This window comes from Mustela nivalis (genome assembly GCF_964662115.1).
Source record: "Mustela nivalis genome assembly, chromosome: 7".
NCBI lineage: Eukaryota > Metazoa > Chordata > Mammalia > Carnivora > Mustelidae > Mustela > Mustela nivalis.
Genome location: NC_139026.1, coordinates 126,610,697 through 126,623,442, shown reverse-complemented (window position 1 = coordinate 126,623,442; position 12,746 = coordinate 126,610,697). Strand labels below are relative to the sequence as shown.

The following is a 12,746-nucleotide window of genomic DNA, read 5'->3' as shown; positions in this document are numbered from 1 at the left end:
GGAGATTACCAGAGGGGAAGGGCTAGGTAGAATGGTGAAGAAGGTCAACTGAATGGTGATGGATGTAACTACACTTTTAGTCGCGATCACTTTACAGTGCATACAGATAATTAAAATGTACCTCTGCAACTTATATCATGTGATATGCCAATATCACCTTGATAAAAAGAAAAATGATAGGAAATATTAAAAATACAACACCAAGACTTGAATAGAGCTGTTCAGTGATTCAGTGAGACAGAAGACTGGCTTGTAATGCAATAATGCAAGGGTTCAAGTAGAAGCCACTCCTAACCACAAACAGGGCTGACCATCTGGTACTGGTGATAGCATCTATCCTAGGTTTTTCTTATGTAGCTCTTACGGTTACACGTGAATGGAGGCATTTAAGAGTTACAACAGTACTAACTCCAAACAGCAGTAAAACAATAGTCAAAAATCAAATTACTTAGGGTAGGACGCCTGAGTCTGCTGACTGGGAAGGGCTGGGTTTACAGATGGTGGAACTGCTCCTTGGCTGAGAGAAGACAGTTGCTCTGGGGGAAGACTGTAGCTCTGGAGATGGCTCATCTGTGCACTCCCTGCAACCAGGTAAGTACCACTTTGGGGAGGCCCTGGATATACCTAGAACAGTTCATGACAAAAAAAAAAAAATTACATTTTCTAAGACCTTAAAAGGTATGCTAAAACTTCTTTGTAAAGGCATTCAGTTACACAGCGAATTAACAATCAAATCTCTGAAATCTTTTTAAAAGTTATTTCTTTCGATAGCCATTAAGAAAAATACTTTTCAGTGAAGTGAGCTTCTGATGATTTTCTTAGGTAAACATGAGCTAAACTTGTGTTTATCTCATATAGAAGGAGTAAAGGAACTTACCTCGAAATTTTACACTAATATCATCTCTCTTTCCATATTGATATTTTTAGCACTTTCCTAAAAGGAATCCCAAAAAATGTTTAAGAAGTGTCTTTGAATTCACTATTTCATGTCCATAGACTGCATATACAATCTGTATTTCCTACATTACAGTTTAGGGAACACAGAGCAACGTAACTTTCAAAAGCAGGGGTCAGCAAACATTCTTACAAAAGTCCAGATATTTTAGGCTTTGTGGGCCTCTCTGAACTCTGCCCATATAAAAAGCAGCCAGAAACAATGTATAAATGAGTGAGAATGTTACAGCAAAGTTGATTTAAAAAACAAAAACAGGTGGGAGGCTGGATTTGTCTTTGGGCTATTGTTTGACCACTCAGGCATCTAAAAAACTATGCTTATTTTAGTCTAAAGAGACTGACCTCTTAAATGCCCAAAACTTAAACACAAATCATATTCTAATTTTCTATAGTATTCACTAAATCCTTCCATTTCATTTCTTTAAAGAGAACCCCACTGTCTACGTAAGTAAGTGAGACTCCTACCAGGTGAGATAGTAGTAAAGACAATATAGTAGTAACACAGTCATCAAGAGGTAAGAATCATCTTAGCACTTCTTTTAAGCTTTTTAGCTTAAATGCGTCTTTAAGCTTTTAAGACTCACCATACATCAGAATACAGAAGGCCTTAATTATAAACAGAGCTATTCCAATCTAAATGCATTGTTTTTTGTACTTTGCAAATGAAGAGTTTTTGTTTTTTCTCAGACTGGTATCAAGAGCCCTGAGTAGCTATCACCTAGCCCCATGTTGCTCAAATAGGACTACTCAGTCCCAGGCATCAGGCCTCTCATTTCAGGGGAAGTGGGCCATTTAAGGGGGAAAAACAAAAAACAAAAAACAAAAAAACCTTGCACAAAATCTGTGCCACTCTGCATAAGTAAAGTAGAATGCCTATATAATTATTCCCTAGACAGTAAACTTACTCAGTTTGTGAGGAAAGTGCTCTTGAAATAGTTGCTTAGGGTGATTACGGAGGAAAAGGGCTCTATATTACAATCTATATCTTTTTTTTTTTTTTTAAGATTGCATTTATTTATTTGACAGGCAGAGCTCACAAGTAGGCAGAGAGGCAGGCAGAGAGAGAGGAAGGGAAGCAGGTTCCCTGCTGAGCAGAGAGCCTGATGTGGGGCTCAATCCCAGGACCCTGGGATCATGACCTGAGCCAAAGGCAGAGGCTTTAACCCACTGAGCCACCCAGGTGCCCATATTCTGTATCTTTTTAAAGGAAGAGGGAAAAATTCAGATTAAAACAACTTACTATAAAATCTAAAACTGCAGATACCCAGAAAAAGTTATTAATTTTTTAGCAATAATCAGACAAAAAAATGAGGTTCTTAACCAGGTAATTACATATGAAGTTTTAGAAATATATAGATGTTCTGTCCTTACTCTTGAATGTTTTGATTCATTAGGTTTCAGGTGGGGCCAAGGAACCTGTATTTTTTTTTTTTAATTTGATTAGTGATTCTGATGCATACCCTTGAAGAAAAACAATTTTTTCAAAAGAATTCTAGAATAATTAGTGTATTATACATTGTATTTATCAAGTAAAAAATTCTTTTAAACTTTATTCTAAGATTACTTTCAGAAAGTTTCACATTTTTACAAAAACAAAGCTATTCCAAATAATTTCAAATATTTTGAGAATTTAAAATAATATACTTGAGGGGCGCCTGGGTGGCTCAGTGGGTTAAGCCGCTGCCTTCGGCTCAGGTCATGATCTCAGGGTCCTGGGATCGAGTCTCGCATCGGGCTCTCTGCTCAGCAGGGAGCCTGCTTCCCCCTCTTTCTCTGCCTGCCTCTCTGCCTACTTGTGATCTTTCTCTATGTCAAATAAATAAATAAAATCTTTAAAAAAAAAAAGATATACTTGAGGAGCTACCTGGGTAGCTTAGTTGGTAAGCATCCAACTCTTGATTTTGGCTCAAGTCTTGATCATGGGGGTCTGAGAATGAGCCCCAAGTCAGGCTCCACGCTCCACGGGAAGTCTGCTTGAGACTCTTTCTCTCCCCTTCCCTCTGTGTTCTAAAACAAATAAAATCTTAAAAAAGTAAAAATAAAATGATATGTCTGAATTTTTAAAAGCTTACCTGAGAACCAGAAACACCAGATGACTGCATGTAATACTGCTGATTCTGTAATTTCGCATACATGGAATACATTGGATCTTCATTCATTAACTTCGTATACAGTGAAAGTGCTTCCATCACTTTAACATTAAGTTCTGAGAGTTCTGAATGTTTTCTGAAATATTACACAGTAATTTCAAACAATTGCTATTTAAATGGTACTGTGTTCTAAAAAAGTAATATAAGTAGATATTACTAAAAATTTAAACTTATGGCAGAAAATACCCTGTTCTTTAGCTCAAAGGCAACAAAAACTGCTTTATGTACTATGCTGGGAGAACTCCACCATATTACTGTACTTGACTTTACCTTGAAATAACTAGGTGTCCCTAGTAAATAACAGATGGGTAGGTCATTTGTGGGCTCTGGTAATGCTACGTATAGCACTATAATGATAACAATAGGTAACCATTATTCTTCTTAAAAGACTAATATAATTAAGGTCAAACAAATGCTCACCTTAAAAAAAAAAAAATAGGAAGATGTGACTAATTCTAATTCCCATATCTATAGTAGAAAATAGCTGAATGAGAACTGGCTCTTTTGGCCTATCTTTAAAATAAAAAAATAATAAAAAGGCAATTCTATCCCAGTAGGCACTTAAACATAAGAACTTGAGGGAAGAAGATATACAATATAGATAACTGCAAATGTTCTTTTACCTATCAATATCTTCCAGCTTTTCATCAATGAGAGGTCCCATCTGGTGACAAATTGCTAAGATAACGAGATTTAAAGAAATGTAAGAAAACACAGTAAAAGGAAGCAAATCTCTCATGGATATTCATATAAGTGAAACGAAGTCATAGAAGAGTAGAAATGTTAATATTTTTTATATCATTCTCAAATTTTATGTAAATATAAAACTATTCTGTAACAGAACACTAGATATACCTCTGGTTTTTTTTTTTATGTGGAAAGTTAATGGAAAATAGTTTACCTTCAAGATGAAGTAACTCTGGAAGATCTGGTTGATCATCACTGGGATCTGTACTTTGCAACATCTGTAGCAACTGGTCCATTTTGTCCTATAGGAATTAAATAGTTAATAGAAAAAGCAATAAATCATTGAGCAACAATACAGTCTCACTTCATTAATTAGATAAAGGATGGAGAAATTTTGTGATTCATATGGAGACTCCAATTTTGCTTTTACATATTTAGTATCTGTGTTCTCTTTAGTACCATGTGAAGTCAGAGCTTTGAAAGCTCTTCCTATTGTTGAAACTGCTAAGAGAGACTCTCTTAAATGAGAAGAAATAGAGCCATATTTAAACTTACAACGTGTGAGTTCTTCAATCTGTTATGTCATGCTGTGTATTTCTCTGTCATTTTGTTTTGGAGCAGCTGTAGCCTTGGTAACTTCTCTCTTAAGATGGCATTGCTTATGACTAACAACTCATTATTACTTCTCCACCATGGTGAATACAGCAGCTGTTTTAGCAAGGCATAGCTCAGCTATATTACAGCTCTTCTCCTTCTAAGTAGGGCCATAAGATTTTATTCTACATTTTCTTTCCACCAATATTTCAGTCTGTCGTAAAAGGAAGGAAGAAGACTTGTGGTTTCTCTATTTCCCTATGTGAGAAGGCTGGAAGGCATCTCAAAGTAAGGACTCAAATCTATTTCAGAATCTTTCCTTATAAAAACCAATTGCATATAAATTTATAAATATACCTATATCATTATATAAATACACCTATATATTACACAAGTATATATGTACTTATATGTACATTTTTAAAGAATCAAAATACTGATCTCCAAAGAATATTGAGTACCAAAGAATAATCTATAATAATAACAAAGTTTTCTCCATGCACGGTTTTTACATGGTTCTGTTACTAAACACAGGTACATTAGGTAAATGTAAAATAGACTACCAATTTTATATAGTCATTTAAATCAAGACAAAAACTGTTTCTGCAAAGAAGACCTTGAGAGATGAACTAATCACTGGACAGTAAAAGCAACACAAGTATATAAAAAAACTCTTCCAAAGTCAAAAGAATTTTATATCTTAAAATAGACACTATGTTTCAATGTAAAAGATTCACAATTTCCATTTTAAGTAGCCTAGAAAAGAAGGCATGTGTCAGAAAAGTATGCCTATAACAAAGGAAAAAAGGGAGGGAAGTGGAGCTAACATGAGAGAGTCAACTAACATGTGGTTACTTTTTGTTTTATTTATAAAATATTACACCCTATTTTAAATTATCTAATATCAAAGAAATGAGATATCTATACAGACCACGAGGCTGACTCTAAACACATTTTCTTATGCAAAGAAATTGGCCAAACAAAACTTTCCCTGATCCAGTCAGATTCCCTGACTTTTAGCACAGTCTTCGACAGTCTCTTTCTCTAAGAGTACTCTTCAAATTTTCTGTTTATGGCTCCTCCCAAAGAAGGCTAAAAACCTACAAAATCCCTTCAAATATTTTAAAGAGGACACATCATTTTTCCTAAGTTTAAAATGTTAAAAACGATGTAATTTCCAGAGCATTCATTGCAAATAAGACAGCCACATAGTCTATTAAATATATTTCACCCAAAAAACTTTTACTAAAGGGTCTCCTGGGTAGCTCAGTCGTTAAGTGTCTGCCTTCGTTCGGCTCAGGTCATAACCCCAGGGTCCTGGGATAGAGCCCTACATGGGGCTCCCTGCTCAGCAGGAGGTCCTGTTTCTCCCTCATCCTCTTGTTCCCTCTGCTTGTACTCTCCTGCTTTGTCAAATAAATAAATAAAATCTTTTGAAAAAAATTTCACTACAATTGTTATTTGCAATAATTAAAAAAAAATACAAAAAACTGCAAAAATCCCAAGCTCCAATAGCAAAATAATTAAATCATATGAACCCATTCTATGGAATATTAAGCAGAATTTTTAATGATGAGGTATAGAATGAGACTAGAGAGTTTCATGGACAATCTTTGCTTTGTCTATATTGCTTGAATTTTATAACATAAAATACATGCAATAATCAAGCAATCAATATTTTTTTAAAGACGACAATAACAACACTTAAACTTCAATACCAAGTATTGAATACCAACTCTCGCAGAGGAAATCACTTACTTCATCAATAAAGGCTTGCTCTGGTTCTGGCTCTATTGTTTCCACTTGAACATCATCACTAAATTGTACCGTCTTCTTCTCCGTTTTAACTATAAAACATGTAATATTTATTTTTTCCTTATAATAAAATTCTATTTTAAAGCACTTTAAACTGCGTGAGAGAATTTGTTTTCTTCTTTTATTCCCTTCAATCTGAGAGACTCAATTTAAGGAATAATTAGACTACATACTTAGGCAATAATGAGAGAACATTATTTTATGGAATCCTGTGAAGATTTCTTCATCTTAAGATTTTACATTTTCCATAAAAGATTCTTCAGTAAAAATAAGAGGTATATTTCTGAAACAAAGATTAATTACCTACTACATATGAGAGTTCAGCAAATCGACGGACAAAAAGTAAAGTTTTACAAGGTCAGAATTGAACTCTACAAATTAAAATAAGTCCTCTTTTAAATTACCAGTCCCTTCAAAGAAAAATCTCATTTGAAAGACCATGCTATTTCAATGTAGTGAAATGGAAAGTCAGCTATACATTCTCTGGCAAGCCACTTAGACTTGTTACTAGGAAAGTGACATCCAGGTCAGTGAACTTTGTAAGTGGTATAGGCAGTGATCCATGAAATCAGCCTGCATTTTTTATTTACATTATTCTTTGAAATAAAAATGTGGTTATGAAGGGATCTGCAAATCACTGGCCAGAAGCACATATTTCTCTTGCTTAACAAAGCAATCCTTAAAAACTATTCAATATATCATTAACTAGTAAATACAAGGTTACAATTAATAGAGCAATTAACCATCTCCCCCAACACACTGAGAGGCCCCCAACACACTGAGATGACTTTTGAAAGGAAAGAACTTCCTTCCTGCATTTCTCATCCTTGTACCAATGTGGTTAATCAGTACTCACAAAAACATTAAGAATCAAGATGAAATGGGGTTTGGGAACAGAGCAGAATTAGGGAAAGGAAATTTATTAACTGAACTATTAAATGTGCATAATAGAATATTACATTTCCTCCCAAATGAATCTCTTCTGCCATCTTATGAGATACACCCATTTTTAAAATGATGTTAACAGCAGCACAGTAATATTAAAAATGCTTGCACAGGAGAAAGCTAATATATGACACAACCTGGATTTAAATACCAATCTATCTGGCACTACCAGCCCACATACTGGAATCCAGTTGATGATTTTTCCCTCTGAGAACAGGAACTCACACCACTTATGTATTCTGTGCTGTAAGCTTCTGTATAAAATGTAGATAATTTAATTTCCATTCATCACATTCAAGTCACCATAAAGCAAAATTCTATACACACACACACACGTTTTAGCTGATTTTATTTTCCCATGGGGGTATAAGAGACATGTGCTAAAAATAATTCTGCTTTTCATATCTTGAGCTATTAGCAAGTAGAGAGCTGGGAAAGCACCACATTGGCTGCTACCCATAAGAGAACACATGGTAGACTCGACATCTTAATACCTGACCCCGCACAAGTTTTCAGTGCTTTTTCTCGTAGGCACTAATACTATTACCAAATATGTGTGCGTGTGTGCAAGTATACGTGTGTGTATGTAAGGACACAAAATAAATGTTTTTACAATATCTTCCTATACTTCCTAAAGAAAAACAAGCTAAGCAGGGGCAGGTACTTGTACAGGACATTAAAGTGAGCTTGTTTCCTCATGAAAAATGATGCTATGAAGGGGCACCTGGGTGGCTCAGTCAATTAAGCATTTGCCGTTGGCTCAGGTCAGGATCCCGGAGTCCCAGGATGGAACCCCCACATGGCTCCAGGATGGAGCCCCACATCAGGCTCCTGGGCTCAGTTGGGAATCTGATTCTACCTCTGACCCTCCCCCTCTCTCATGATCTCTCTCTCTCTCTCTTTTAAATAAAAAAATAAAATCTTAAAAAAAAAGAAAAAAAAAAAGGAGGAATGCTAAGAATATCATGCTAACACTCCTTTCCCAAGCTCAAGAACTACAACTCCATTACAGAAGCTCTGTTGTTCCTGCTCTTCTCTTCAGTAGTCCACAATGAAACACAGGAAGATGAGCTAGAATACTCATTTCAAAGCTGCACTGCTATATGGTAGAGAAAAAGATGAGTTGGCTACATGGTCCATATGAGATCTTGGGTTTCATCTTGAACAGAAGTCCAAGACAATTCCCTATTTTACAACAGCTTACTGAGGACAAAACTAGAACAAAAAAATCCAAACCTCAAAAAAAAAACACAAACAAAAAATCACCACCATAAGCCCAGGTTAAAAAGTTGGCACACAATACACTGCCATTTAAAAAGGGTTCTACAACATATTTTTTGAGTTCTAACAAAAAAGAACTCCGTTAATAGAATGGGTATCAGGAATCAGTCTCTGTCATAAATTGGTTATAAAATGACATGAGAAAACTTGGCAGTAATCAGGAGACAGCTTTGTTTCATCAATGATAAAAGTAATATCCGATTTTTTGTTAAAGCCTTCTCTTGAAAGAGAAGTGTTCTTATTTAAGGAAAATTTACCTCTCATATATATCTTTACATATATATATATATATATATATATATATATATGTAAACACACACATATGTATATATACACACAAATACTTACCATTTATCATATAAATATTTAGACAGTATGTATTTTGATTAAGATTCAGTACTATATGCTGTCAGAAATAAAGAGATGACTATGAGACAGAGATCCTTTCTTAAAATTCTTGTAAACTAAAAAAAAAACCCCACGCATTCTATGGCTTATGACTCTCTTTGATCCCTTCTACTGGCTTTATAGAAAGATGAGATGAGGTGAGTTATTTTGCCACATAACTCCAGCTTACCAACTTATATACACAAAGTCTTAAAATTCTAAACCTTTCAACCACTAATGGAAATCTTTCTACACTAGAATGTATTTGTTTCCTTAAACAGAGGGAAACTAGGACTTAATCTTCAAGTCCCAAACTCATCATTATGAAGATCAGTGAATTCTAGTACTACGTACAAATGCAGTGAACTGCCTCCCAACATTTTTGTAAGTTACCAGTAGTTACATCTCCTGCAACTATTATGACTGCCAGTAACATCACACTTCCTCCTTGGAAACTTTCTAGTTTATTTCCCCTGGCAGCACAAACAAAAAGGTATTCACATGATTAGTTATGGACCCTTCTGAGTATCTAACATGGGGGCTTAGGAAAGCCATTATATTGCTTACAGGCCCCTGCTTCCAAGTTTGGGGCTGGTGTTCATATACATGCTCCCAAAGCAAGCACGCAAGCTGTATTCTTAATTAACACCTTGGAGGAATTAATATGAGTCCCAGCTCAGCCTATAACTTTCCATGAAGCTGAATTTTTACTCTTTTATTAAGAAGACAGTTGTGGGCATAAATATTTATAATTGTTAGATCTTCTTGGTGGATAGACCCTTTAAGAATGATGTAGTATCTTTCTGTTATCTCTGACTACAGTCTTTAGTTTAAAATCTAATTTATCTGATATGAGAATTGCTACCCCAGCTTTCTTTTGAGGCCCACTGCGATGAAAGATGCTTCTCCATCCCTTCACTTTCAGTCTGGATGTATCCTTACATTCCAAATCGGTCCATTGTAGACAACATATGGATGGGTCCTGTCCTTTTATCCAATCTGCAAGCCTGTGCCATTTTATGGGAGCGTTTAGGCCATTCACATTGACAGTAATTATTGAAAGATACATTTTTATTGACATTATGTTGTCTGTAAGTCCTTGTTTCTATAGATTGTCTCTGTAAATTTCTATTCTATGACACTCTTAAGTTCTTTCTCATTTTATAGAACCCCCACCCCTTATTATTTCTTGTAGTGTCAGCTTGGTGGTCACATACTCTTTTAAATCTTGCTGGTCTTGGAAGGTCTTTATCTCTCTATCCATTTTGAATGTCAGCCTTGCTGGATAAAATATTTATTGTTGGCTGCATGTTCTTCTCATTTAATGCCCTGAATATGTCTTGCCAGCCCTTTCTGACTTGCCAGACTTCTGTGGACAGGTCTGACATTATTCTGATGGACCTAACTCTGTATGTAAGGAATCTCTTCCCCCTAGCTGCTCTCAAAAGCTCTTGTCTAAAATTATGATCTGTCAGTCTTACAATCAAGGGCCTCAAGGTCCTTCTAGATTTGTTGATCTTGGGGGGCGTTCTTTCTACGTAGAGGACATGAACACTGGTTCTATTCCCCAGATTGGGAAAATTTTCATGGAGAATTTGTTCATCTCCATCTCTTTCATGGAGAATTTGAACAAATTTCTTTCTCCTCCCCCTCAGGGATCCCAATAATTCTGATGCTGGGACGTTTCATGGTGTCATTTATTTCCCTAATTCTGTTTTCATGGCTTCTAAGCTGTTTGTTCCAGGCCTCCTCCTAATCCTTTTTCTCTTATCAGTTTGTCCTCTAGATCACTAATTCTATCTTCTGCCTCGGTTACCCTAGCTGTTGGAGTATTTAGATTAGACTGGATCTTACTGATAGCCTTTTTAACTTCCTCTCCTGCAGTTTTCACTTCTGCCCTAATCGATTCCATGCTGTCACTACATAAGACAACTGTTAATCAAGATAAAGAGTCATACTGATATGAATACATTAATAGTAGGGCACCTTTTTTTTTTTAATAGTAGGGGATCTTAACATGCCACTCTCAGTAATAGATCGTTGAAACAGAAAATCAATAAAGAAACAAGTGCATTGAATGACACACTGGACCAGATGGACCTCACAGATATATACCAAACATTCCACGCTAAAAAAACAGAATACTGATTCTTCTCAAGCACACATAGAACTTTCTCCAGAATAGATGAAATATTGGGTCACAAATCAGGGCTCCACCGATACCAAAAGACTGACATTATTCCCTGCACATTCTCAGACCACAATGATTTAAAACTGGAACTCAACCAACCAAGAAAACGTTTGGAAGGAATTCAAACACTTGGAAGCCAAAGACCACCTGCTTAAGAATGTTTGGATCAAGCAGGAAATCAAAGAACTTAAACAATTCATGGAAACCAATGAGATTGAAGACTTTGGCCCAAAACCTATGGGATATGGCAAAGGCAGTCCTAAGGGGGAAATACAGAGCCAACCAAGCCTTCCTCAAAAAATTTGAAAAATTCAGACACCAGTTCTCTTTACACCTTAAAGAACTAGAGAATCAACAACAAATTAAGCCAACCCCACATACAAGAAGGGAAATAATTAAGATTAGAGCAGGGTTCAATGAGATAGAAACTAGAGATACAGTAGAACACATCAAGGAAACTAGAAGCTGGTTTCTTAAAAGAATCAGTAAGATTGATAAACCATTGGCCAAACTAATCCAAAAGAAGAGAGAGAGGACACAAATTAATAAAATTATGAGTGAAAAGGGAGAGATCACAACTAATACCAAGGAAACAGAAACAATCATCAGAAACTAATATCAATGGGGCACTTGGGTGGCTCAATGGGTTAAGCCTCTGCCTTCTGCTCAGGTCATGATCTCAGGGTCCTGGGATCAAGCCCTGCATCTAGCTCTCTGCTGAGCAGGGAGCCTGTTTCTCCCTCTCTTTCTGCCTGCCTCCCTGCCTACTTGTGATATCTATCCATCAAATAAATAAACAAAATCTTAAAAAAAAAAAAAGAAAAAGAAAGCAAAGAAATTATTATCAACAGTTATATGCCATTAAGTTAAGCAACCTAGATGAAATGGATGCATTCCTGGAAACCTCTAAATTTCCAAAGCTGAATCAGGAAGAAATTGACAACCTGAATAGACCAGTATCTAGTAACGAGATTAAAGCAGTGATCAGAAACCTCCCAAAAAACAAGAGCCCGAGACCAGACGGATTCCCTGGAAAATTGTGCCAAACATTCAAAGAAATAATACCTATTCTCCTGAAGCTGTTTCAAAAAATAGAAACAGAAGGAAAACTTCTAGACTCTTTTTATGAAGCCAACATTACCCTGATTCCCAAACCAGGCAAAGACCCCACCAAAAAGGAGAATTTCAGACCAATATTCCTGAAGAATATGGATGCTAAGATTCTCAACAAGATCCTAGCTAACAGGATCCAACAGTACATTAAAAAGATTATCCACCATGACCAGGGGGGATTTATCCATGGGATGCAAGGGTGGTTCAACAGTCGCAAATCAATCAATGTGACAGAACAAATCAATAAGAGAAGAGAGAAGAACCACATGGTCCTCTCAATTGATGCACAAAAAGCATCTAACAAGATAAAGCATCGGTTCCTGATTAAAACGACTCAAAGAATACAGATAGATTTTATGAAGTTGAGGAATGTTCCCTCTATCTATGAAAAACCCACAGCAAATATTATCCTCAATGGGGAAAAGCTGATAGCCTTCCCTTTGAGATCAAGGACATGACAAGGATGTCCACTCTCGCCACTCTTGTTCAACATAGTACTAGAAGTTTTAGCAACAGCAATCAGACAACAAAAAGAAATAAAAGGTATTCAATGGTATTGGCAATGAAGAAGTCAAACTCTCTGTCTTCACAGATGACATGATACTTTATATGGAAAACCCAAAGTCTCC

General features: G+C 36.0%; 1 protein-coding gene across 8 annotated transcripts in view; it reads right to left on the bottom strand.

The window, feature by feature from the left end:
• STAM (signal transducing adaptor molecule) overlaps positions 1 to 12,746 on the bottom strand; it is a 109,294-nt gene that overhangs the window by 16,659 nt on the left and 79,889 nt on the right. For all 8 annotated transcript variants that reach the window (XM_082742034.1, XM_082742035.1, XM_082742032.1 and 5 more), the window contains 5 exons: positions 6,144 to 6,232; positions 4,006 to 4,093; positions 3,728 to 3,782; positions 3,027 to 3,180; positions 449 to 624 (listed from right to left, as the gene is read on the bottom strand). In XM_082742034.1, the coding sequence (XP_082598160.1) occupies positions 449 to 624; positions 3,027 to 3,180; positions 3,728 to 3,782; positions 4,006 to 4,093; positions 6,144 to 6,232 (562 nt within the window). The remainder of the gene's footprint in view (positions 1 to 448; positions 625 to 3,026; positions 3,181 to 3,727; positions 3,783 to 4,005; positions 4,094 to 6,143; positions 6,233 to 12,746) is intronic.